We start from the raw sequence: 27,882 nt of genomic DNA, 5'->3' as shown, positions 1-27,882 counted from the left end.
CAGCCACCAAAATACTTATTTCAATATTATGGTGCCATATTATTAAGGAAATTTCATTATGGAAATGATTTACCCTAATTTTAATAATGATTTAGAGTAAGAGAATCAGCATGTGGAATCCTCTCTGAACTTATAAATATCACCTTACATTACCTATCCAAACCTCAAACTAATTTACTTCTAATCTTTAATGATTAAAAACTGATGTCATTATAATTCTATAGAACACAAAGTTTACCTGCCTTCACCTTTTTAGGAGGAACATTCCTCTATTTTCATTTTTTTTATTCTTCCTGTCAAAACTCATAAAGTTTTAGAAGATTTCAGTGATAAACATGTTCCTGCCATTCATTATCTTGTTCAATTTGTCGCTAAATTAAATGGCATAGAATACCCAGATGGTTGAGCTAGTCTTCCTCATAGCCATCAAAAGTGACTATTCTGGTTACTAACATGTTTTTAATTGGACATCACATAGTGATCATGGACTTCTTCCCTTTCTTAGAAGTAGGTGGAAGGCATGTATGCGATGAGCGAACCAGCCACACTTGAGTCTTTCTCTACTTCACTTCTCCATGAGTGTATGATAAGTGCAATCACTGGAAACTTTACCATAAAACTGAATACAATTGCCAGGGCAATACAGAAGGATGTATCACAGACCCATGTTTATGTCAGGGTATGGGTTATTGTTTTTTTTTTTTTTTTTAAGAACTGTAATAGAATGAAATATGTTTTAATGTCGAAACTGCATCAAACCTAATATACACTGGTTCAGAAGCACTTTATGATTGATTTAGTGATGTCTTAGGAGCTTCCTTATCGCATGTCATTTGAATGTACACAATGCAGGGTCTGTTGATAGGGGCTCGAGTCCGTATGCTGTCCAGAGTGCAGAGGAGTTTTCTGTTGAACGAGGGATTATTTGCAACTCCAGAGTGAGTATATGGTGGTGTTAAATTTTTTTTTGTCGTTGTTTTTTATCTTTATAATAAGTGGGTCTAGATTTCAGATGTTAATTCTAAATGTGAATTATTTAAAGATACTTTGTATTTCTAAATTTAAATGCTATACTCACCACACCAGCCTGGAATACTGGATACATGTTTCACTGTTTCTATGCTGAGGTTTTTAAATACTTACCAAATGTAGCCTTAGTTATGCTTGCTGTTTACAATTATTATAGTGTTTATGTGACACTTCTAGAAGAACATTTGTCTTGGGGCACACGTGTGTGTCTATACATGGTTGACCTAGCCATTTCTTCCCTTTTGATGCAAATGGAGATGTTGTGTATCTTCAGCTTCATAGTCAGGGAAGAACCATCCTGAAACTCATCCTCACAGGCTTAGGTGACCGCCACCCGGACATCCCGTTCTCACTATATCGCCAAGAAAACAGGCACTGAAAGTCCACCTCCAATTTCTGGGTACACAGCAGCATCTGAGGCTTCCGCTTGCAGTGTTGGGATTTTGATTTGTGGCAGCTGGTATGTGTCTCTGTACAGTAGGAAGAGCGTCCCTCAGCCTGAGCCCATCAGCCTGGGCTGGCTACTGTCTGCCCTTCCACGCTTAGAGTGAGCTTCAGCTCTAATATAGGGTGGTCAGTTACCAAGGGTTCATCTTTTCTGTTTGCCTCTCCTATCTCCAAGCCGCTTCCATACAGTGTCTTCGGCTGAAGCGACTAGCCTTATTCTAACAGCATCCACACACAACAGCTTGTGTTATCCAAGGGTCAATTAATAAATCTTTAATTTGTTTTACTTAAAATAGGATAGGAGCTGGGGCGATCGCTCCATTGATGAAGTGTTGTCACATAAGCATGGGGAGCCGAGCTCGAGCATCAGTTTTCTTGTAGTCTCAGGACTGGTGAAACAGGGATAGATGGATTTCCGGGGGTGCACTGGCCAGCCAGCCTAGCCTAATTGGTGACCCCTCAGGTGTAAGTGAGAGACTCTTTCTCACTAAACAAAGTAGACAGTTCCTGAGAACTGACCTTTGACCTCCACATACATGTACATACGTGTGCACGCACCAGTCCTCCCGCACAGGCACATGTGTACTCACAAGCAGACTTTTAAGTATTTATTTTTATGCAATTTAAAATCCCCTCCTGTAAGTTTACCAAATGATTTAAAAATATTGTTTTACGGGCTGTGTACTTTGCCTTCATGTATATCTATACGCCATGTTTGTGCCTAGTGCCTATGAAGGCCAGGAGAGGGGCAATGCTTGGAAGTGCAGTTAAAATGGTGGTGAGCTGCCAGTGGGTGATGGGAGTCACCCTCAGGTCCCCTCTGGCAGAGCTTCAAAGGATCTTAACTGCTGAGCTATCTTTTTGGATGAAACCAGATGATTTTAATCTAGTGGCCTTTAAAGGTAAAAATCAGGGAAGGAAGAGAAATCGTTCCCAGATGACAGCAAGTACCTTATGCAGGTAGTCTAAAGTGGGAGTCCAATGTTGGAAGATGTATGTGGGTGTTACCCATAGCTGAGCTAGAATAGCTGGGCCTGGCATTTCTCTTTCATGGCTGACCACTCCTTGGACTGCATAAAACATTAGAAGCAGCATCATGCAAGTCAACTAGGGTTTCCATGTCGGTGACATAACCAAACACCAAGAGAGAAGCAGTTGGGGACTTTCAGGGATGACTCAGAAATGTAACCGTTTTTCCATTTATTTTTAAAATGCAAATTACACTAGTAAGTCAAAAAAACACTCTGTTAAAAATACATTCAGAATTAACAAATGCAGGAGGGGGTGGGGTGGGGAAAGACAGATCAGGATAGTTAACTCTTGCTTTCAGAATATTAGGTTTATAACAAAAGCTCAGCCTAGAAAAATAGCATTCTTCACCAGGTTTTTGAGGAGGATACAGCTGTACAGCTTTGATGTTTCCCAGATAGAATCACACTACTGTGCTTTACTGTTCCTAAAGAAAGGCCCGCCCACTGACCACTTTTCAGTAGTCAGCAACTGTTTCTGAAATATTTTGGTGGTGATGATATAGTGACTTGGTGGAGAGTCGGCTGCAACTTAAGAAGAAACATGATGGCTTGTTTTATTCCCTCCCTACACGTGTACTACAAGGCGTTGTCCCATCAACAGTAGCAACTCAGTGAAACCTCATTGGAATAGTCACATTAGAATATCCTGGCATGTATAGTATTTATATTTTAGGAATAAAAGGACAATACATTGGTGAATAGTTTTCCTCAAACACTGAACATGCATATCACTGGAAACACACCATATGAGGTTCCACAGATATGTTTGCAGCTGTTCATCTTATCCGTGTAGGTATGGACCAACATAAACAAGCCTCCATGGAAACTCAAGCGTGAGTGTTGAAATCTTTTTCTGCGTGTGGTTTATGTTCCAATGGTCATTTTGATTCCTTTATTGGCTTTAAATAGCTACGTGGGTGTTTATTACAAACATCTATGCAAAGACAGCAACTGGCCTGTCTTATGGAGATCTGAATGGGTTAAGATGCAAAAAGGATTAACCCAGTAAACAAAGCTGTAAGTCCCTAAAGAAAGAGTTGCTCCATGCCAATGTCTAACTTCTCAGTCTGAATTTCACTGCACATCAAGATGATGTGTTAAAGAAAACTCCATTTTAGTGTCTAGAGAGGATCCAAGAAAAACATGATTCATCCGTGTTACTGATAAGCTTGAGCTAATTATGTTTTCCACTAATGAAAACCAAACAGTGCTTGAAAATACAGAACTAAAATCCCTAGGAGTTCAGAATAGCCCATAAACACATTGACCTACTATTGCCCCCAAAGGCATCTCATTGCCAACTACGTCAACAGCACAGGTTTTTTTTTTTCTGCCACAATAATACAGGAGGATTGGAATACACTCTAACACACAACAGATCCCCCAAATACCACAAAGAGATCTCAAAGATTTCACTAAGTTAACTATTGCTTCCCCGCCCACCCCAAAAATAATCTCGTACGCTGAAGTTAGAAAAGAAAGTTCACCTACATTGGGTCTTAGATTTGAATTAGATATAAAAAGAGTAAACATAGCTAATACATAGTCAGTTGGCCTCTGTCATAGAAATCCACAGCTGTTTTCCTGTGTTAGGAAATGCCATTTGTAGATACTTAGAGAAGCACCTGAAAGTGCAAGAAATAAAACCAACCAGGTAAGCCATTTCTGCTTTCCGCAGATTAATGAGTTTAGTAGATTAATACATTTTACTTTGTTCCATCCCAACCTCATCAGTAGACCACGTTTCAGAGACATGAAGATGATGACAGTTATGGTTGTCGTTGGTACTTGTCCCTTTGCGGCCACCAAGAGGCTCAGTGGTAAAACACCGCTTTCTTACACAGACACACTGGAGCTGCTCAGCGGTTCAGTCTTGTTCCTTGATATGAGACAGAGTCAAAGTCGTTTGGAATTAATAGCAGTGTGTTAGCCTAAAGGACGTGACTGGAGGACATCTGCACTGAGGGTCCTGGGCACACAACGCAGGTGGGTTAAGGCAAGTATGTACGGTATAGCCTTTAGGGCAAACGACCTGCCACTTTGCATTTGGTACAAGGTCATCACAGCGTGTTCTGTCTGTCTGTTTTTGCAATTACATTGTCTAAGTAGCTGTGGTGCTATCAAGATGTATGGTATGGACTGCAGAAAACGGGGTTCCAAACTAGTGTGCCTGGGTTAACTTGACACCTCACAGAGCCAACTGTCTGGGCTTCAGAGGAGTAAGTAACGGCCGCCTGGCCTGCAGAGGACCCCCATGCATCTCCTTTCTCACCTTTAAAGGCATGGGAGAAGGGAGCCTGCATTAAACAACTCCAAAATGGGCGTGCCCTGCATATTTCTCAGTTTCAGTCAGAAAGAGGAGGTTCAGTGGAGTTGATATGTGCATGTTAGCAACATTGGTGTGTGTGGGTGTGTGTGTGTGTTTATGTATGCATGTGTGTGTGTTTTCACACATGTGTCTATGTAGAAACTTCCTGTTTGGTCTGATAACATGTATGCGTATTTAAATTCATTTGCTTCTCATTCTTCATAAAAAGCAGGAGGCCACTGCACAAGTCATTTGAGAAGTCCATGGGCTGACAGACAGAAGTCATCTGTGTTATTTTGACCTAAGAGAGAGAAAAGGTGCTTTTAATCAAGAGAGAATGCTAGATGCCCAATGCTCCCCATTCTCACTTCTCCAAGCAAAAGAGCAAATAGAAAAAAATAAATAAATAAAAAGATCAGGGGAATAGAGTATTTGCCGCTCTTTTATCACCTAGTGCCCTGTCACCAATAAGGACCATTATGATCATTCAGAGAACAGATGAAATGAGCATGTGCTGCCATTGGCTGCCAAAATGATGCAGTGTGTATTTGTATCAGGAAGGGCCGCCAACATGTCTATAATGTGCCATAGCACATAGATCAGTTGGGATTAAAAAAAAAAACACCAATTACTTTGTTAAAATATTAATCAGATGACACAAGAATTTCTGATAGCTATCAATTTTGCATATATGTGACAAATTGTAGGCAGAGAGAGAATCTTCCTTTCATATGATTGTATATATGAAGAGTTATAAGCTAAGAACACATACACACAACTGAGCCACCAATAAAGAGGACAATATATCCATTGGCTATGACTGTGCAGCCCTGCCAGCAAGGACTTCATAATTTGGTACAGGAGCCAGGCTACAGATCTGTTGGATATAGTAGAAATCCCATAGCTAAAATGGCACATTGCCTTTTAGCATTTACTGTCATTCGAAAGAACAGCTTTTATTTCCAGTGGTTATATAATATTGCTAGGATGCTTGAACTGGCCCATGATGTTAAATTACTCTTACTTTACAAGACATATTTATGGCCAGTTGACAGGGAAAGGTTGTATACTCCAAATGACAAAGACAGAGGAGGTGCTCAGGGCTCTGCCTTTCAGCAGGGATGAGGCTTATAGGTGAATCAAGCTTGATTTTTTTTCACAGGATGCCACTGGGCAGTGGCTTTCAGAGGATGGATTTGAGGATTGCACAGTTGTAAAGCTCCTCACTTAACACTGTATAGTGTAAAATCAAAAGGAGATAAGGGTGATGGGGACGGGGAGTGGCATGTATGGAAATGGGACAGCCAAATTAGCTGTGCGGCCAAGTGAAATAAAACCAGAAAAGGCAGTGCCAGGTTGGACTCACAGTCCATTTAAGACATTGAAGAGACTGTCAAACAAGGGTCAGGAAAAGTAAATGGTGCTCTCAGCTGCACCACTAATAAGCTGGGTGAGTTTTGTTTTCCTGTCTCTTGATTCCGTTTCCTCAATAAACCCACAGAATTGTGTGATCTGGTGTTTCCTATGGGACGTTTTATGGAAGTGGTGAATGCAGAATTCTGATTAGCACTTTTTCATGTACCTTAAGTGCTCCTAACATCCTGGATGTGAGTCTTATTACATGTTAGTATTTCATGAGCAATGAGACTTAAAAGCTGTCCTATAATTGGACCATTCTCAGACATTGATGGGGAGAGCAATATCTGATTATGTTTATTTGGCATGTAAACATTTCTATTTAAGAAAATTATGGGGAACGCTTTGTTCTTAGGGTATTTAATAATTTTTAACAAAGATGTCTTAAAATTTCTTGTCTAAAGATTAACATTAGAATTATAAATTCCTGGTTGGAAACAATATGCTTGATTACAATATACTCACTCAGGAAAAAAAGAACACACGAGGAATGGAAAAAATATATATCATCTTCGTCAAGCATAAACACTTCAGTTCTGTTAGAAAAAAGGTGGCCTAGGGAACCTGCTAGAGCTTTATGCTCTATTCAGCAGGTCTCAGTTTCTATCCCAGCACTGTGTGTTCCTAGTACGATCTAACCCTACTTGGGTATAGCTGGGGCACGAAGGTTATTAAGAGTTGAAGACGACAGAACATCTCCATAAAACACGGTGCCTAGATAACATACTCTTGCAAGGCTGTGGTGAGAAGGCCACGTTGCTAGCTTTTGAAAAGGAAAGTGAAAACCTCAGTGCAGTCTCTAGGAAGATTAAATTGGCAGCCATGTGTAGAATGGGACAAAAGTTCTGAGATAATACAACTAGAGAACTCGATGGCTGATCACGGATGCTTGAAATAGGCAGTGATTTCGGATGTAAGGGAAGAATGTGTGGCCCACTGTTTATAGAATGCATGTAGTGCTGCTTGATTTATGAATAGGTACAATCTTTTTTTTTTTTTTTTTTTTTTTGAGAGGTGCAGAAAACTATAAGGGACACATAGAAAAAGGCAGGCACAATGCATACACCATTCTCTTTTATGAGAGAAAGCAATGAGAAGTGTCTAAAGACTAATAATCTGTTTGGAGTGGAAATACCCCAATCTCCATTCATTATCCTACATGCCGAAGGTATTAAGAGGGAAATGACTTAATGGTGGAGGAGGACAATGACAACAAACACATATCTTCAGAGAGATGTTCACAGCTTAAAATGAATTGGAGGCTTACTTTCTATTTTGATCTTCTCTTGCAATTCAGCATATCACTTGATGCTGAGATATAGAATTTGCTATCAGTTGTTATCCAAGGGAATTTGCCTAAACACAGATATAAAAATCAGGCTCCGATTGCTCGTCTGTGCTCTTGAGTGCTACAGTTCAGGGTTTGATCGGTTCCAGGTCTAATGCTCCTGTTTCACTTTGACTTTCACCTTGATAAAGTATGGCTTAGAGTTTGAGGTTTTTTTTTTTTTAATATGTATTTATCATCTGAGTGAACATTCAAGACTATTATGAAGGGCTAATAACAATGATATGAATACAACCAGCATCACCTGAGACTGTACTGGGGCAGCCAGAGAGTAGGTTTTATATAGTTACAGATAACTGCCTAAACTGTTAGAATAGTTTTAAAATATACACACTTCAAGTAATTCAAAGAATTGTTACATATTGGAGGCTTTTGAGCCAATGTAGATGATACTTCTATAAGACTAAAGAAAACTTTAAAAGTTGTCATTTTTTATAATCACAAAGAAAATGTTTTTAGAATCATCCTAGTCAAAATGATATTAATAGCAGAGAATGGAAATACACAACCGAGGGAAAACTGCATGCATTTCTTTTTTGTGCCTTGATACGTTTACTTGGCTACCTTTTCATACCCCAGAAAAATAACTTCAGAGTCAATTACTTACATGTACATTGGTTGCAGTTGTAAGTGAGAAGTCTTCTGAGGCCCTTGATACCCATAAGAATCAAAGCCACCTATGAAATCAACTGGAAAGGGACAATTACATTTGTTATTTAACTTTGTAGAAGCAATAGAAATGAATGAGCAAGGTCCCCACAAAGTACTAATATAAACTTTAAAGTAATCAAATAAACTAAAACTGACTAATGATGAAAGCAAAGAGAAAACAGTGTCTTCAAGGAAGTGATTTTCTTCAACTGTGAGATCCAGTTATAGCTTTACAATATTCTCTATACTTCACAGAAGAGATCAGGTACCTTTCTCAAGCAACAGAGACATAATTGGATTGATAAAACTTCTCTTGAGTATCGAAGATGGTGTATGAAGTTTTGGATAATGTGGGAAGTTTTTGGAACACATTACAAATGTTATAATATAAAAATAATCACCAACCAGTTCCATGTATTGTCCACAATTGTAACATTTCGATTATGTATTCTTAGGGTCAAGTACAGAGTACTGTGGTTGTATCATGCAAATTATCTCAACATGGCTATGCTTGCCATCTCATTGTGTGGTTTAATAATCTAAAACAGTAATTTAGGTGTGGAGCAAAGTTTAACCGATCACTCAAATACACTGTACATCAAGATATTAAGTGAAAGACCCAATAAGATACAAGAATTGCCATAGCAGATGATGGCATGGCTAAAAGCATATTGCCTATTCCACATGTTCTTACAAAGTAACAGAGAAGTTCTTTTCCCATCCCATGATTTGGAAGCCTGTTCATCATTTCCTCTCAAACATGGGGAGAGGCTTTGTGGCATGTTTGAGTCTTGCAGCATGGGTGCTATGTTATTTCCAATTAAAAGAAAAGCCCATTAAGGGTCATTTATTTTCCTCTGGCAGAGTCTCTCTTGATACAGCCACCATACGATGAGGAACCCCAAGCTAGCCCAGGCAGAGAAACTGATGAGTACCCACATATTTAATCCATTGCCTATCTGAGATCCTAGCCCATAGCTGATGTCCACTTTTCAGACATGTGAGAGAAAATGCCTCTATCTGATTACAGACTGCAGTTATTGAGTCAGCTCAGGCTTAGCATGTTCCTAGATCAGTTGGTGCCCCATCCCTGAATTGTAAACCTTCAATGTTTTATTTTATTTTTTTTAGACAGGGTTTTTCTCTGTAGTCCGGGCTGTCCTAGAACTGCTCTGTAGACCAGGCTGGCCTTGAACTCAGAGATCCACCTGCCTCTGCCTCCCAAGTTCTGGGATTACAGCATAATGCTTACATTATAACACTAAGCTTTGGTGAAACAAACAAGCAAGCAAACAGTAATGACAACAAAACTGGGGAAGGAAGTAGAGTTTTGTGAAATGGAGACTAAATTAAGATTCACTCAGAGACCTTCATTGTTTTTCCTTTCGCTTATTCTATTGCTTTACTTTCTCTTCCTTTCGTTGTTTTGCTAATGCCTAGAGGGGTGCAGATAGAAAGTCCAACAAAGTTTGAGGTAACATTAAGCCCATTTGGTCTATGCAGTTAAGAAATCTTCCTTTCCCAAAGGATATTAGCATGTAGCATGATACTTGGCTCACAGCAATACTTAGCTAAAGGTATAGGACTCTTCATATTCTCCCTTATTTCATAGTCACATACATACCTTCTCTCAATAGTAATGTTCCCCACCACAGCTGTACATTAGTTGCAGCTGATTAGCCTACATTGCTATTATCACTATAAACAGAAGTTAATAGTTCTTTTAGGGTTCACTCTTGGTCTTGAACACTACGTGGGTTTTTAGAAATACATATGGCATGTGTCTACCAGTACAGGATCAAAAATAGCTTTGCTGTGTAAAAATGTTCTTTTCTAGCTCCCGCGGCAACTTATCTTTTTGGGTCTCAACAATTTAGCTGTTTTACAAAATATCATAGATTTGGAGGCATATATCGTTCAACACTTTGTCTTAAAGTTTATTTGTGTGCGACTCTGTGTGGGGGCATCTGTGTGCCACTGTGCACACACGTAGGTCAGAGGACAGTTTTACGGAGTCGATTCCCTCTTTCCACTTTCTGTGGCCTCCAAGCATTGAGCTCTTGTCCCCCAGCTCATGTGGCAGCACTGTTACCCATTGTGCGATCTCACTCTTCCTCCTGTAGTACTTTCTGACTTTTGCCACTTCAAGCTTCTTCTGTGTATTTTTTTAGTTGTGTGTTTGTACAGGCGCACATGTCTGTATGTGCACACATGTCTATATGGGTTTAGAGTCCTCCTTGGTTCATTTTTCCATTGGTGTCTCAGTTTTGCCTGAAGCTTGCTGATTCAGCTATGCTACCCAGCATTGAACCCCAGGGATCCATCTGTCACTCCCTTACCAGGATTGAGAACAGGAGTATGTGCTAACACAACTCTTTGTTTTTATCCCCCTACTTTTTATATGGGAGCTGGGGTGCAGGCTCAGGTCTTTATGTTTTCTGAGAACATATTTCACTGGCTGAACTATCTCCTTAGACCCAGCATCATGATTTTTAAAAAGCATGGCAGTGGATTTAATTTTAGCATTGGGAAAACCTCTCCCTCTAGTTGTATTTGAAGCAGCGTCTCTTTTCTCATTAAGAGTGGAATGATATAACGAAATTAACAGATTACAATGTCAGCATAGGACAGGGGCTCCAATATTACTTAGTGTACCCTCCAAATTACAAGTTCTAAATTTGAGACAATTTTAAACCAAATCAAGCATTTTATAGAGGAGTGATAACAGAGTGAAGTGTTTTCGTTTTTTAAATCACCCATATTGCTATACTAGGTAATACAGTAATACAGACAATACCACGATGATTAATAATTGACAACCATATTTAAAGTTTGTGCTTTGAGAAATTCTTGTTCAAAAGGGGACTTAGTGTCTAAATTCCCAATTTATAATCATGGGCTTTTGACAACAAGGCTACTTCTCAAAGACTTAGTTTCCTGAGCTGCATTAATGGAGTTAGATGTCCCAGATCTGAGGTTCCCTTCCAGTAGAATGGTTTACTCTACACAGCCAGAGAATGGAATGTGCTAGAGTGTCTCAAGACCAAGACAGAAGTAAGTACAAAGTTTTCCACTGAAATTAAAATCCAGGTTTATCAGGATTGTTGCTGCTTTGAGATGCCGCATGGTTTTCAAGGCTTTGAGATGGATGGCAATAAAAAGCTACACAGTAAACAGCCCAAGATTCTGGAGTGAACTAAAAGATAGATAACCTGAGGAAAAACAAGATTTCAAGTCCAAAGATAGAGTTAGGTCTGAAAACAGAGACTACCATTTAAGCAGGGGAAAATTAGACCTCAAGACACAGGGCAAGGTCAGGAGGGAGTGAAGGTGCGACCTGAGATGGTGCTATGGAGGCAGCCTGGGTAGCCAACCCAGAGCTCGCTCTTTGTTGTGCTTGCTCAGTTTCTTGTGTTCAGTGGTGGTGGTGGTGGTGGGAGGCTAGATGGAGTTGGCTTATAATAATGGCTAGAAAAGCTGGCTAGCACTAAAGCTCTAAAGGGATCAATGCAGTTCTTCTGATGATTCTGGTCTTGAAGGCAGGTATGGGGCATGGTACTGATCCCAACATTGGAAGGGGCTATGACACAACTAAGACAGACTTTTGTCGTTTCACATATAAAGAAGAAAACTTAAACCGGAAGTGAAGGGTATGCTTTATATTGTTTATTGTTTGAAATCCATGGCAAAGGCCAACAGTCTAGGAAGTCTGACCCCTGGTGACTGTAACCAACAGGCACAGGGAGTTTGCTGTGAGCCTGGGTCTCTTAAAAATGTCATAAATTTATGTCTTACCAACATGGCTTGCCTACGCACCACCCAAACAAGAAAGCCAAAGCTCACAAGGCCTCATCCGTAGACAAGAACTACAGACAACTAGGGAATGCTGAGAGTGGGAGAAATAGTCTTCCCAGGGAAGAGCACACTAATGGTTATCCAATACCAAATGGCCAAATATTTGTATTGGCTGAAAAAATATGTATGCTATAATGTTAACTGACTATAACATACAAATGTAATGTATAATGTAATATAACAGACTGAGCAGGCTGTATTTATGTATTTAAGAATCTTTCTGTCATCTATCATCTGTCTGTCTGTCTGTCTATCTAATCACCTGTCTGTCTGTCTAATCTATCATTTATCTATCTCTCTATATAAGTAACGTCAAACGGAAGAGATGCCATGAATTTGAATGAGAGTAAGGGAGGTGGGGTGGCTGACAGTCTTTGGAGGGGGTAAAGAAGGATGATGTAATTATATCATAACCTCAAAAATTAAAGTTGAAAAATAAATTAGGCTAAAGTAGAAAAATATATCTTTAATGGCACATTAGAGGCTATTTTAAATGTTTTTTATATAATTAGTTAAGTGACCAAGGTAATGCCATTTTAAAAAATTTTATTGATTTATTCATATTACATCTCGATGGTTATCCCATCCCTTGTATCCTCCCAATTCTCCCTTCCTCCCATTTTCCCCTTAGTCCCCTCCCCTATGACTGTGACTGATGGGGACCTCCTCCCCCTGTATATGCTCGTAGGGTATCAAGTCTCTTCTTGGTAGCCTGCTGTCCTTCCTCTGAGTGCCACCAGGTCTCCCCCTGATTTTACCCTGATCCATTTTGTGTCTGCTCAGGCATGTCTCACCCCTTAGTCCTATGAACAATCGCATCCACCTTGGCAACACCTGTGTGGCCCAAAATATGTACTAAAGTACTAAATGTTACCAGGTTCTCCTGAGCTATACCTGACAATGTTGTCATTTTGGCTTTTGCCTTTATAAGTGCTGCAACCCTGAGCTTCAGTGCTAATAGACTTCCTGCTGCACTAGCCTACTCTTGGTGGCTGGCTGGCTTCAAATAAAGATTTATTTGGCTTTATATGTTCTGTGGTCTGTAACCTCCTCACCTGGACTATAACAGTTATATTGAACAAATAGCATATAGAAGCTAAACCATAACTTGCCCAAATGATGGGGTTATGAAAAAAGATCTAACCTATTCTTTCCAAGTAATTGTGACAGTAACTAAATGTTTGGTTTATAAATTATTGCTGCATTTTTAAAATTACTTAATTTATTCACTTAACATACTGGTCATAGCCCCCTCCTCCTCTCCTTCCTGCCTGCTTCCCTCCTTCCCCAGCCATCAAGTCACATCAGGATTGAGTTCATCCTCTTTCTCTGTGGCTTGGCAAGGCAGTCCTGCCAGGGGAAAGTGATCAAAACACAGGTAATAGAGTCCATGTCAGAGACAGCTCCCGCTCCCCTTACTAGTGGACCCACCTGAAGCCTGAGCTGCCCATTGGCTACATCTATGTAGAGGACCTAGGTCCAGTGCATGCATGGTACTTTGTTGGTGCTTAGATTCCATAGGCCCCTCTGGGCCCTAGGTAGCTCTGTTGGTCTTCTGTGGAGACCTTGTCACCTCCAGGTCCTTTTAGCCTTGCCCTCACTTTGCCACAGGTTCCTTATGCATTGCCCAATGTTACACTGTAAGTCCCAGCATCTGTTTCTAACTGTGGCTGGGTGGAGCTTCTCAGAGGACAACTCTGATAGGCTCCTGTCTGCAAGCATAGCGGAGTATCTTTAATAGTGTCAGGGGTTGGCTCTCTCCCATGGGGGGGGTCTTCGGTTGGGCTAGACATTGGTTGGACATTGCTTCAATCTCTGTTCTCTCTTTATCCTCGCACGTCTTATAGGCAGGGTAAGTTTTGTATCAAAGTTTTTGTGGGTCAGTTGGTGTTCTCCTCCATCTGCTAGGTGTCTCATCTAGTTAGAGGGTGTCCTCTTTAGTCTTCATGACCTCTGCTACTAGGAGTCTCAGCTACAGTCACCCTCATATCTTCCCAGATGCCTACCCTGTCCTATGTCTCCAGCTTGTCACAGAGATGCCCCTACCCACAGTTCCTCTTTTTCTCTGCATGCCTTCAGCAAAACATTATCTTTTTAATCAATGAGAACACTCCTCAGTTCTTGAAAGGAGAATTAAAACAAATTCTTGACAACAGCAAGATGCTCTGACCTTCTCAGCGTCCACCATCCATCCATCCATCTCTACAGCGTTCCAGTCAGGTCAGCAGTAACAGTTGTCTTTAAAAATAAAGACAGGCTTTTGCTTGGGGCCGTGAACAGCTGAGGATGGAGATGAAGCTAGGCACTAATCCCCATCCGTGCTGAAACTTGATGACTGTTTCCCGTTCATTCCTATCTGTTAAATCCCTATGAGAGTTCCAAATGTGATCAGAGGTACCACATCTCATTTTGTGTTATGATGAAAACCAGCAGCGTTTTGTTTTCCTCCTGTATTATTCATCAAACAAAAATGTTTGAGTTCTTTGAGTTACCTACTTGTTGTAGATGCCTCTTCTAATCTTCTTTTTTTTCCAGAAAACTCACTTTTATCTTCCTCCCGTCTCCAACCTAATAATCTAGGAAGAGGACTCTGGTGTCAGTAGTAACTGACAGGAAACACGTTGCTTGTATTCACCAGTGAGTTATGAATGGTCAAGTATCTAAGTGTTATTGCTTTCTGCAGTTTATGAAAGGTGATGGGCACCAGAGTTCAAGGTTTGGGTTCTGTGCTTTGTGTCTGATCACATCTGCAGGACACTAAGTGAGACCCAAGACGCACTTTCTTCTGAAAGCTGTCTGCATTACCAGTGCTATCTTCTGTGATTCTGATTACACTGAGGGGTTTCAAGGGGACATGAGATGTTTTCTTTATTACCTATGTTATTTTCATCCTTAGCACAAGAATGGGAAAGGCAGAGAGAATTACTGAGTCCAGAAGCAAAGGTAGGGGTGTTAGGAGGGAAAGATGTTACTGGATGCAGGAGAAACTGACAAAGAGGTAAACAGTGCAGGCTCTCGTGAGTGTTTGAATGAGAGGGGATCTGGTGATGAGCGGAACATTGTTGTGTTCCACAGAACCAAAGCAGAGATCTGTAGGAAGTGTGACTATGGCCACCTGACTGACATATTATGACTCCACTTGTTTCTTTGTGATTGTCTCCACTGTAATGTAAGCTGTATGAGATTTACTATTGTGTGCTGCTTTTTAAAAAAAATTATAGTAGCATAAAGCACACAAAAATATTTGGCTTGTGGAAGACACTCAGTTCATACTCACTTAATAGATTGTACTATTTGACTGAGTGCTTTTATCTTTTCCCCCATAAGGCTTTGAACAATAATAATATAGGAACATCATTTAGATACAAACAAAATAAACTTTTTGAACTATATCAGGAGGAGGCTGCCACTTTGTCTTCTTTGGCTAAGAGGCACAGGAGAGAGAAGGATGTTGGGACATGGTTTAGTGTTAGCATGGCAAGGGTGAGGATCATTTACTACTCGATGCTGCCCCACTGTTTCATATATTGATGATTCGTGACAAGAGGTTTATTCTTACTGAATGATCACAACACCATGGCACAGAACTGGAAAGAAGGTGCCAAAATAAAATTTGTACGTGTTTAACCTTTAGCGTTGGATAGATTTGTGTTTAGTTCTTGAAAGACAACTTATTCAGCGGATTTGTTAAGTCATATAAATATGTAAAAACTACACATAATTAATATACAAAATTCGGTGACTGTGAACATTTGAACACCCATGAATCCCTCACCACAGCAGACACCAGGCACATCCGTGCTCTCTAAAGACCTTCTAGGGATATGACTTTCATTTCACGGTCTGTGGTGTTCTCTTGAGGCCTTAGTTTTTTTATTTGCGATGAGGGTGTGTTTGTATGTACTGACCTATGGAGATAGAGGGAGATGCAATTATTTTAAATTAGAAAAGTACCATATCAACTTAATAACCTTGATTTAATAACATTAATAACAGAAATGAAAAAATTATCCAGGAAGAGAAAACTGCTTCTTGAATAAATACTCTTTGCTAAAATCTGTTCCCTGTTGTGAGCTGCCCTTCTCTTTAAATTTAATCATGAATACTTAGTCCAGAAAACTAAACTGCCTTTTTAAATACATGTTGGCAGTAAGGTATTGTAACATAAAATTGTCCCTCTGTTACTAATGACAAAGCCATTAATCAACATATTCTTTTCTGGAGACAGAGCTGGAGAGAGCCGTGACGGGAAATCTAAAAGGGCAGATTGCTGAAAGTGAAGCCTAAATATTTAGGAGAACACATTGAAAGGCATTAAAGAATACATGTGGGCCTATGAAAACAGCCTCTACCCATTATCTCTGCAGGCATGAATTTCAAGGGTACTTACATTCCAGGTGTACAAAAGGAATTTTCAATACAATTAACCACAGGCCAAACTGAGGAGAACCACCTCTCTCCCACTCAAGTCTTACTTGGTGGCAGCAATTCTAACTGATTGTACGAACTTGAGGTGTTCTATCTGGGCAGAAATTTGTGAATGGATTTTGATCTCTCTCTCTCTCTCCCTCCTTCTTTGCTTCTCTCCCTCCTTCCCTCCCTTCCTATGGCCCATCTCCTCCCTCCCTTCCTCTTTCTCTCTAAATCTCTTTCAAATTCTGATTAGAAAAATACAGTCCATACAGGAACATAGGATCTTGTTGTTGTCTGAAAGGTCAGGAAAGTGTTGTGCTAAGAAGAGCTTCAGGACAGAGAAGAACATGCTGAATGGAATGAGACTCATTAACTGACTCACAGACACTTCACTTCAGGTGTGTTTTCTCATGGTTTTGGGATCTTTTCATGTTTTTCTTATTTACATCAGAAGCAGATTTTTGAAATGGTCACCTATTGCCACATGCTCATAAATGAAAAGGAAAAGCAACAACAACAACAACAACAACAACAACAACAATAACACTATCAAAATAAATAAGATGGGTATTTAGCTAGAAGTTGTTTAAATAGCCACTTGAAGCTTTTATTTCTAAATATATAATAAGGGTCTACTATAATTTGCACATGCTTAGCTGGTTTCTTCCCCCAATGTCTGTTTCTGCTAATGCTCAGGAAGAGAATTACTGTAGATAAAAATGTAAGACTGTCCTATGGTTTTCTGGTGAGACCATAAGCTCAGTGCTGATCTCTTAGGATGGACAGCAGCCATTGACATGTCCCAGGGAAGCTGAGGGGTAGCCCACAGCAGGTGTTCCGGAGGTAGGGTCTTATCTAAGTATGGCACCTCTAAGCAAGTTATGTTTCCAATGAGGCTTACTTTTTCCTTTGATTTAAAAAAAAAAAAAACTATAACTAAATCATTTTTTGAGATCATTTCCATCCCCCTCCCCCCCATCAACTCCTCCCATGGACACCTCGTCAAATTCATGGTCTCTTCTTTTAAAATTAGTATCCACACACATACACTCACACACACACTCACACAGTGTACATGTGTGCATACAAGCACACTCTCCCACACATATTGTTGAGATTTTATGGATGCAGATTCCCTGTTATATACAGAAGACACTATCTCATAGCAGACACCCTATGTCTCTGGCTCTCACAGTCTTTCCATTCCTCTTCTGCAGCGCTCCCTGAGCCTTAGGTGTGGGAATTGTGTTGTCAATGTATCAACTGGAATTGGTTGCCATACAGTTCTCTGCATTTAGGGTAGTTGTGGCTTTCTGTAATTGTTCGTATGTGCTGCAAAAAGTAGCTTCTTTGATGAAGGATGACAGCTGTGCATATCTGTGGGCATAAAAGTAAATATTCAGAATGCAATTGGGCATTCACCTGGCTTAGGAAAGGGGCATTCTTCTAAGTGCTTCTCTAGGATCCATGATGTCACCATGCATGGCATGTGTAGTTGGCTAGGATTACAGTATAAAACACGAATGCCCCTCTATTAAGTGGGCTTTAAGTCCACATAGATGGCTCTTGATTATCCCCAAGATCTAAGTACTACTGACACCTTTGGGGCTATTGAAACAATTTTCACTTTGAAGGATTGAGAGTATGAGATACCTCATCTGTGTGATACACTAAAGACAAAACAGATAGGTGTTGGGTCCCATCTTTATTTTTTTAATAAAGTGCTTATTCAAGGGGAACAATTGGCATTATTCTTTAAACACATATTTCCACTATTTCCTGATGAACTTACAATGTTTCAGACCAGGTGACTAGATGGAGAAAGGGCTCGCAGAAGCAAATTCTGTAGTTGAATCTACTGGAGTTTTATATGGAATGATGCAAACATGGTTGTCATCAGCAGAAGCCTCCGGTACAGAGGCAGGTCTACAGAGACTCTTCGAATGCTGACTTGATTAAAACTGCAGTTTTATAATAAGTAACAAATAGCTTGTGTGGCACACTGCAGTAAGATTTACTAAAGGGCCAACTGTAGAGGACAGAGGTTTTGTATTTTGAGTAATTTTGGAAATCACCTCATCCATGATCAAGAAGGTCTAGGGGAGTCTGGGAGCATCCTATTTTACTAATGGCCTGTGGATCTGTGGCAAGGGTATAGGAAAAAGTGGGCAAGAACAGAGGCAGTGAAGGCCAGGCGTCTTGGATTGGGTAGAAGGTCAAATGGTGGATGGAGTCTTCTATGAGAAAAGCTTACCAGTCCTTTTCAGATTTGGGCAGGGCTTCTAGGATACAATAGGATAGGGAAGAGGACCATAGAGTCAACACTTGATGGCACTGACTTTGCTGTGTTTGACTACTTGCCTCAGGGAGCCTGGAAAGCTAAGGACAGTCCAAGTGACACAGCACTGTCAGAGCACACTGTTTTGTAGCAGTTGGCCATCAGTCAGATGTGCTGAGTTTGCATTTGTGCTCAGGGTTAACGACTTTCCTCTGTGCTGGGAGAGCACCCGTGTTAGAAATGGAGAAACTGCATCCTCATATCCTCAGGCATGGATGCTACAAATGCAAGCATGAAGAAAGTGTAGGATGGGCATCCACAGTGTGCATATAAGAGCAGCACTGCTTTTGCCCTCCCTGGAGGCAGAGAGTGAGAAAGAAGGCATGAAGGCAAGAGGGACAATCAGTGCAGCCAAGCTCCAGAGCAAGAGTGAGGGGTTTTTTGTCCAGAACATAGGCAGGAGAGTGAGGAGAAAGAGAAGTTATGGGAGCCAAGAGAATGACAGTCCCAGTGAAGCCCCTCCCACTGTAATGAAGGTGCTCTAAGTGCAGTCTGTGGACTGAAAGAAATGGAGCCACATGGGTGAGGTGAGGTTTGGTCAGGCACCTGGATAAGAGAAAGTGAAGAAACTAAGGTGTCAGAAAATGATGAATCCCATTATTATTATTATTATTATTATTATTATTATTATTATTATTATTATTATTATTATTATTGCCACTTTCCATAGATGTGGAGAAGGACACAGGCTAGGATGACGTGATTAACCCAGCTCCATCTTCCATGTGCCTGGGCTTGCATGCCATCTGGATTGACTGGGTCCTCGAGACTTTGGTTTGCTCCCCCATTGTCAGAATTGCTTTCAATTACATACGACGTGCCTTTTAGTAAGAAATTGAAGGGAGTAGTTATTGCAAGTAACAGATGAGTTAGTTAGACATGATTTGGTGTCTTCTCAGCTGACATCTCGGATATATTTAGAATGCACAACCCATTTAAATGCAGCAGATTTCATTAGGATGGTGGGTGCATTAATGTATGTATATTTAGAGAAATAAAATGTAAATATGCATGCTATAATCACCCATTAGAGAAATATTCCTCGCCTTGTGCCTCGTAATGTTTGTGTAATTATATTAACTTGCAAGGTCTAGAAAAGAAAATCACAAAACTCCTGAGCCTAAACTGAGCATCTTATTAGGGCAGCAGTTGCCACTCCAGGAAAGAGAGCAGCCAGTGTTATCCCAATATTCTTACTGATAATGTGGGCACATTGAAAGTAGTTTAGCTATTCAGGCTAATTGAAAACATGGAAAATTATTGACCTATGGATTATGGTAGACCATTGGCCAACATGGACCTGAAACCTAGCTAAAGTAGTTTTCTGTTAAAAAGACACGTCTATTTTTATTCAACTGTATTCAATTGAATATGTCTGCCTCTGTGGTTTATCCTTCTAATTTCATCCAGAGTATCACTTTCCTAGGGAGTGTTTCTGTCTTCTCTTGGACTATAGATCATGGTATCTCAGCTTTCCTTGAGTTCTCTTCACACCTTATTATTATTCTCCTTTTTCCTGGGAATTGCATGCTGAACTGCAGGTGTCATGAAGGTAAAGGTGGTGTCTGTTTCTTGCTTCATCCCTGGCAATGTGCACAGGCTACCTGTTTAATAAATAGTTGTTGGAACAAGCGCTCTGAAGGGATGAGGAAACTGTACTTAGAACCAGAGATGCTGGTTCTGGTCTTACTTCTGCCTCCCTTGATTATTCTACTTCGAGCAAGAGAACTCCAGTGTCCTTTTCCTCTACTGCAGAGTTAAGGAACTGAAGTATGGGATTGCTAATCGTGTTCTGTATGATCCCACATTTCTGTGATTGGTTTGCATGCCAATGGTAGCAATGGAAACATTAAGGGAGCAAATCCATAATTTATTTATTTCTAACTGAATATTATTATGCAATGATGTTATGAGGCAAATTTACTGGAAGATGAACTCATCTGCACCCCCCCCCTCTCTCTCTCACACACACACACACTCCACATTCATAGACATAAGAAAACATGAGTTGAAAGTACTAGGAAAAATGATATCTGTCCTGAATGTGTGAAAACATTTGTATGTTAATATTTCCTAAAAATACAATGTATATGGCACTTATACTGTGTTAGGAAGTTTAATGATGATCCAAAATATTCTAGAGTTATTTGTAGGTCATTTGCAAGTACCACATTCTATTATGTAAAACATTTGGGCATCTACAGGATCCATGGAGGATCCTGCATCCAGTCTCCCCTGGGTCTGGAAGGATGATTGCTTACAGCATCTGGAACCTGAGGCCTGACAATTCTCAGTATGAAAACAGAGTAATGAACAATGCAGGGCCCAGAGCATGCATGGTAGGATTGGTGGGTGTGGAGCCCTCTGAAGCACTATTCCTCTTCATTTTAACTTGGGGATGCTGAAGTACAGATGTGTACCTGTGCCAAGCTTTAGCCGCCCTACTCATGGGAATACTTTTAGCATCAACTTCATTAGTTACAGAGGCAGCAATCCATATCCAATTTTCTTTTTGTGTCAGGGATTGTTCATGTATAGACGAGACTCCTTTGTTAGAAACATTAATAATTAATCCTATAAACAAATGAATAAATGAATGCAAATTTCATACTGTCTACCCCAGCCAGTCTTGTCCATTTGGAGACTGGGTTGCCTATATATGTGTGTATGTATGTATACATATACATATATATATATATATATATATATGTATATGTATATATATATATATATATATATATATATATATATATATACATATATATATATATATATACATTTTTAAAAAAAATTCCTGCTGCAGACCTAACCTAATTTCCAACTGATAATAGACATGGATTCCCAGAAGTGTTTTAAGCCTCCTGATAGTAACGTCCTAATTTCCTTTCCTGGTAAACGTTTTAAATAAGATTTTTGCACCAAAGGAAATTAACCTTTAAATTAATCGTAATTATAAAATGCCATCGCTGATTTTTGTCTCCAGCCTAATTACTTTCTATTATTTAAATGCAGCGTACCTCCTGTGAACTTCAAGTTTGTTTCTCTTTCACTCCTGACCACACATGTACTGGCCTCTTGTAGCAGAGGCCACCTGGGGCATTCCTTGCCACTGAGGCCTTCTTTAAGCGTCAGCTGGGGGGTCCAGGGCTTACCTCTAAGCCCTTGACAAAGCATTCTTTTCACCGCCCACACTCAAGGCGGCTCTGCTCTGTTGTTTTCATTCCACGCATCTGTTAGTGGGTCTTCTGAGATGCAGTGTGTCCCAGTCCTTCTGTCAAGAAGGAGATTTCTAAGCTCATCCTCCTGTTTCTCTTCCACACCACTTCTGAAACAAAAGCTCAGCTGGATGCAGTGTAGTGGCCACTAGCCAACATCATTTACCAGAGGACTGGCTGTCAAGACCGTCTCATCAGGCCTCTGGTCCAGAGGGCCTTTCCCGAGCTAGCCCTTTGGCTTGCTGCCATTTGTTGTTTGGAATTGGGACTAAGGTATCCAAGCAACTTTATTTTACAAACATGTACATAAAAATTAGGGTGCCAAGGGTCTATTTTATTTTGCAACTTGATTCTTTTTTCCTGTGCCATTTTTAAATGTGAGGTAATAAGCACAGAGCAGTTACCACAGGTGGACTAGGGTTCACATTATTGAAAGGTACAAAATGATCAAATGGAAGATCTTTTTTCAAGTTATTTTCATAATGCTACTGTTCTTCTCTTTCCATTCATATGCTCTGACATTCTTCTCCGTGGATGCTGATTAAAACAATTGCCCTATTCTGTGTCTACTAGTTAATTTAGGTTCCTGGTGCCAACAGTATTTTCTGCAGGAAATACTTCTTTTGTATGCCTAGGATAAAAATCTCTGCTTATCTGAATGCTGTTGCCTCTATATTGATTCTTTAGAAGCCAAGGCTTCACAGAAAATGAATCATTTTTTCCCCTCATATTTTTGACTAGGAAAGATTAGATTTACATAAAGACGAATGTACCGTGGGTGTCTGTGTGTGTTCATATGAATAAGAAGCCATTTAGTATTATAGAGTAGATAAAATGAGAAAGAGGAGAAAACAAGAAATGATTGTTGAAGAATCAGCTTCCACTTTTTATTTGAAAAATCTAAATTCAGAGATAGAGCGGGTGCTTTTCTCTTAAGTGACCACAGGAGGGAGCAAAGCGAGAACCAGAGATGAGACCAGTGGTAGCCAATTTTGAGGCAATGTAAAGAGGCGTGTTTTACTGCTAGAGACCAAGGCTGTCAGCAAAATGAATTCTCATGTGACTCATAGGTGGCAGAGCATATTCGTTTGTCTCACACATTGATCTCGCACATACTCAGTCTTTTTATTTTTACATATGACAAAATCCTCACCCTTACTTTGAAAATGACAAAAGGTGCTTTATTATACCCAGTGTTTCCACTACTTAGAATCAACTGGTCCAAGGAGATGTCACATTTCTGTGTTGTCTTCCATATATTCCATGTAATGTTTGTGGAAAGCCAATTGGTTAACTCCTTCTTTCTTAAAAATATATTGGATCTTCCTCCAGGTTGGGAATGGTGTGTGTGTGTGTGTGTGTGTGTGTGTGTGTGTTCCAGGTGATAAAAATTCAGTGGAGAATGAGACATACCTTCCTGGGTCTTGACAGCATCCCCAACACTCTTTTATCCAGAGCTTTAATGTATTAGATTATGGAAGTTCAGTGATTTAATCTTTAGAGGTTTATAAAATTTATGTGTTGAAATAGAGCAATAGCCATTTTTCTTATCACTTCAAAGTTTAAAGAAACCATCACTTTAAGTGGTGGTGACACACGTCTTTAGTTCCAGCACTTGGGAGGCAAAGGCAGGCAGATCTCTGAGTTTGAGCCTAGCTTGGTCTAAGGAGTAAGGACAGCCTGGCTATGCAGAGAAACCCTGTCTGAATGTGTGTTGCCCCCCTCCCCCTCTCAAAGAAAGTAAATCTCAGGCAGAATGAACAGATCTTAAATAAAATACAAAGTTTCTGTGGCTTGGGAGGGTGGAAAGGGAGGAAGGCGACATCTTTCGCTGTGACTGCACTATAACTCTGCAGAGCACAGCTACATGTTAATGGCATTCCATGCCTGGACCTTTAGCATTTAAGGACAAGGTTATTTCCCTTGGCAATCTTTAAATCCATAAGATCATTATTGTTACAAACAGATGATCAATTGATAATGTATAAACTATCTATCTTTCCTTTTATTGTTTATGACTCTCTGTAAATAAGACAGGCAACCTCGCCTGCCCATCAGGCACACAGTATGCTGTGCTTTTCTCTGAACTTGTGGGTTATGTTGGAGGGTGATTTAAAATAACACGAAACCTCAGGTTACCAAACACAGTGTTTAGAATCATCTGAACAGCCGCATTGCAAGCTTGATGGATGACTGACAGTAGGACAAGAAGGGAGGGAGGGACAGAAAGAGAAAAGAAAGGACAGAATGGAAACCAGGGAACGCTTGATATGCCAGAACCGTGACTGGAGCTCAGAACCCAGTTATAGGGTCATGGTGATTTTCTCTCCTCTTACTGTTTCATTTGTACTTTTTGTAATTTCTGCAGCAAACCTTTATTCTTTCACAAGCAAGGTTAAGCATTATGTTTTAAGGGCGGAATTCATCTCCATGTGCATCCTCTGCATAGTAGGTGACTGGCTTCAAGGAGCTGCATTCGAGCCGGATGGTCCTGGCTATCCAGAGACATGCTCAAAACACACAGAGTGTAGTTTGATAAATAGTGAAGGCCAGCAGGCTTTAGAAGAAAAATCAAACAAAAATAATAGAAGGGTATTATCCTGAAAGCAGCGAATAATTTTCTATGGTTGTCTTTTTTAAAAGAAAGATTCTATAAATCGATTGTGACTTTTATCCCTAGGCCCCCTGGCTTCTAAGTATTCAGGACAGGTTTTTATTCATTTGCATTTAGTTGGTGGGCATATGTGTGTGTGTAACTCCAAATTTAAATAGTTAGGATTCATTTTTCCAACATTGCTTTCAGAATAAGTCCTTTAGGCTATGACATCTTTTCCCCAGGTGATTTCCATATTGATAACATTTGGAAATACATTGCGTCTCTATTAGACAAGGTGGCTACAGTCATACCTCAGGAGTCATGAGGATTCCAGGACCTTCCTGTGCACACAACAACTCTAAATGCCCAGGTACCCTAGCTAAAATGACAGGGTTTATATACAACCCACATACACCCTGCACTGTACACAGGGTCATCTCTAGATCATTCATCATTTTGAATACTCAATGCAGTGCCAGTGCTCTGTGCAATAAACAGTTGTTGTATCATAATATACTATTATGTTATACAATATAGATAGTATACTATTTGGGGACTTTTGACAAGGACAAAAAATCTGGACGTATTTTGTACAGATGCACAATTTCCCCTCCCCAAATGTTTTCTATCTGCCATTTTGAATCTACAAATAAAGGAACCCACAGATATAGAAAATGTACTTAGGAAAAGGTACTTAAAAATGAATGCATTTGGAAGAGACCAACATTTAGTTGTACTTGGTTCTACTGAAAACACTTTAAAAAGGAAACAGTAATGAAAAATGTTGAAAGATTTTTTTTTTTTAACCTCTCATCATAGGTTAGTGATATTTTCTGTAAAGATCTTTTAATAGCAGGTAACACATAAAGATCAATTCTTAGCTCTGTCACTCGAGTGCTGCACTGATTGCTGTGCCTTCCTTCTTGTCCTACTGTCAGTCATCCATCAAGCTTGCAATGCGGTTGTTCAGGTCATTCTAAACACTGCGTTTGGTAACCTGAGGTTCCTTGTTATTTTAAATCACCCTCCAACATAACCCACAAGTGGTAACAAGCTGTTCAGAGCAAAGCACAGCATACCGTGTGCCTGATGGGTAGGCGAGGTTGTCTGCAAGAGAAAAGAGCCCAGTATATGGTAAAAGGCACGAAGACCAGGAATCTCAGACCGGTTAAGATCCTCTACAGAAAATTGTAAACAAGAACAAACGCAGCGATGAAGGAGACATGGGGCCATAAAGCTCAGCATGGCCAGAGACAGGAGAGCTCTGCCATAGAATGCAGTGATGCCCACTCTCCTGGAGGAAGTCTGCTCTTTTAAGGCAGAACAAACACATCCAAGTGTGTTCTGAGGGTCCCTGGGCTCACATGGATGCCAAGTTGAAGGTAAAACTGTTGAGATGGAGTCCACACTTTGCCTTTATTTTTCCTGGGTGTGAAATTTCTCATCTAAAAGCAGATGACATCACAGTTGAAGGTACTGGCTGGGTTACCTGCCTGATGGTAGTGAGCAGGCTTGCATTCTGGCAGCAGTACCACTCCAAAGCTCTAATCTGAGGCCAGCTCTTCTCTCTCTCTCTCTCTCTCTCTCTCTCTCTCTCTCTCTCTCTGTCTCTCTCTCTCTCTCTGTCTCTCTCTCTCTCTCTCTCTCTCTCTCTGTCTCTCCATCTCTGTCTCTGTCTCTCTCTTTCTCTCTCCATCTCTGTCTCTGTCTCTCTGTCTCTCTCTTTCTCTCTCCATCTCTGTCTCTGTCTCTCTCTCTCTCTCTCTCTCTCTCTCTCTGTTCGAGGTATAAACTGATTTGTGTTTCCTCCTTTCCTTTCAAAAATAGAAGACTTAAATTTGAGACAAAGCCTTTAAAGAGCTAATTAAAGTTAAATATGGTTATCAGGACAGGGCTGCAGTCCAACTTGATTGAAATAATTAAAATAACAAGAAAGAGATGGGGAAAAGGCCATGTAAAGATTTTGAAAAGGTGCCATATATAAGGCAAGGAGAGGTCTCAGGACAATCCATATGCTAAGACCTTGATCTTGGAGGTTCAGCCCCCATAGTTTCTGTTGTTTCAGCTGCCAACGCTGTGGCCTATGATCATGGCAGCCCTACTGCTCCACGGGAAACAGGAGAGCACCCTCCTAACCCTACCTGCTGTCATATTCTAGTGTGCACAGCAGGTGGCAGTGGTATGCTGTGAGTTTCTGCAGCCAGCTCACTTGCCAGCCTGTGGCTCTGGTTAAGACTATGGGGTCAAGCACAGAGAAGTTGAGGTTCAAGCGTTTTCACTGCAGAGATGTTGCATTAATGTGTCTGTTGTAAGGCTAGCCTCGAAGCTCAGTGTGCCCAGTGCTTGCGTAGCACATAACGAGACCCTTGAGCTCAACTCAAAGCATTGTATGAACAGCGTGGTGGCACACCTATCATCTCAGCCCTTGGGAGGAGGAGTCAGTAGGCTACACAGTAAGTGTGACGGTAGCTTGGGATGTTAACACTCCTTCTCTCCCTGTTTCTCTCTCCCTTCTGCATCCCCATCCCCTGGCCCCCCACCCATATTCCGGTGTTATACAGTCTAGTACCCTCTATTTCAATAATGAGTTTAACTTGTGTTCTTGTCCCTGGTTTGTTGATGCCTCTTCCCTCTGACTTTTGCTGGGTGCACTTGTGTCTGTGAGCACTGGGTACAGAGCTGTTCAACTTCAGAGCAGCCTCAAGCCTATTGTACCCACACAGTTGTCATGACCCCATCCTTGCCTCTACAGTGTTCTCACCACAAGTTACAGACCGGGAACTGTCCTCTTAGGGTGCAGACTTACCCAGTTTGGCAAGCAAGTAACTTTATACAGACCTGGCGACAGCTTTCAGAAAACACTTCTTGTTTTTGTCGTCTTTCATAAAAATTAAGGGTCAAAATCATTTTCTTTATAATTTCCCAAAGTTGGACAAAAATTTCAAGTCCTCTTTATATAAGATTATTAAAAGTCAGATTTACTCTTAGAAGTTTTTTGGGGAACATTTTATTAGATGCTGCAGAATAAGATTCATCTTCTTAAAGATGGTGGAAACTTCTGATGTCCATGGGTTCACATGATAGTCGCAAAACTTTTACTTAGGGCAGAATTCTACAAGACACATCTCTATGATTTGTATTCTCTGACATATTAAGACTTTTCATGACAGGGTTCCCTATGGCAATATTTTCCCTTGTATTATTATATTTTAGCCTTCATAAACTGGTGTCTTAA

The 27,882-nt window shown here is 40.4% G+C and overlaps 1 protein-coding gene across 2 annotated transcripts in view; it reads right to left on the bottom strand.

The window, feature by feature from the left end:
* Nucleotides 1–4,959: 4,959 nt before the first annotated feature.
* Nucleotides 4,960–27,882, bottom strand: part of Nkain2 (sodium/potassium transporting ATPase interacting 2) — a 1,044,320-nt gene continuing 1,021,397 nt past the window's right edge. The window contains exons 6-8 of one of the 2 annotated variants that reach the window (XR_007832587.1): nucleotides 8,187–8,268; nucleotides 7,499–7,587; nucleotides 4,960–5,116 (exon numbers count right to left, since the gene is read on the bottom strand). Coding sequence is in view for 1 of the 2 variants with exons in the window: in XM_051164285.1 (XP_051020242.1) it covers nucleotides 5,107–5,116; nucleotides 8,187–8,268 (92 nt within the window). In the remaining variant the exon portion in view is untranslated. The remainder of the gene's footprint in view (nucleotides 5,117–7,498; nucleotides 7,588–8,186; nucleotides 8,269–27,882) is intronic. The other variant, XM_051164285.1, reaches the window with a different exon arrangement.

The sequence above is a fragment of the Acomys russatus genome, chromosome 21, assembly GCF_903995435.1.
Source record: "Acomys russatus chromosome 21, mAcoRus1.1, whole genome shotgun sequence".
NCBI lineage: Eukaryota > Metazoa > Chordata > Mammalia > Rodentia > Muridae > Acomys > Acomys russatus.
This window is presented reverse-complemented; position numbering and strand designations above follow the sequence as displayed.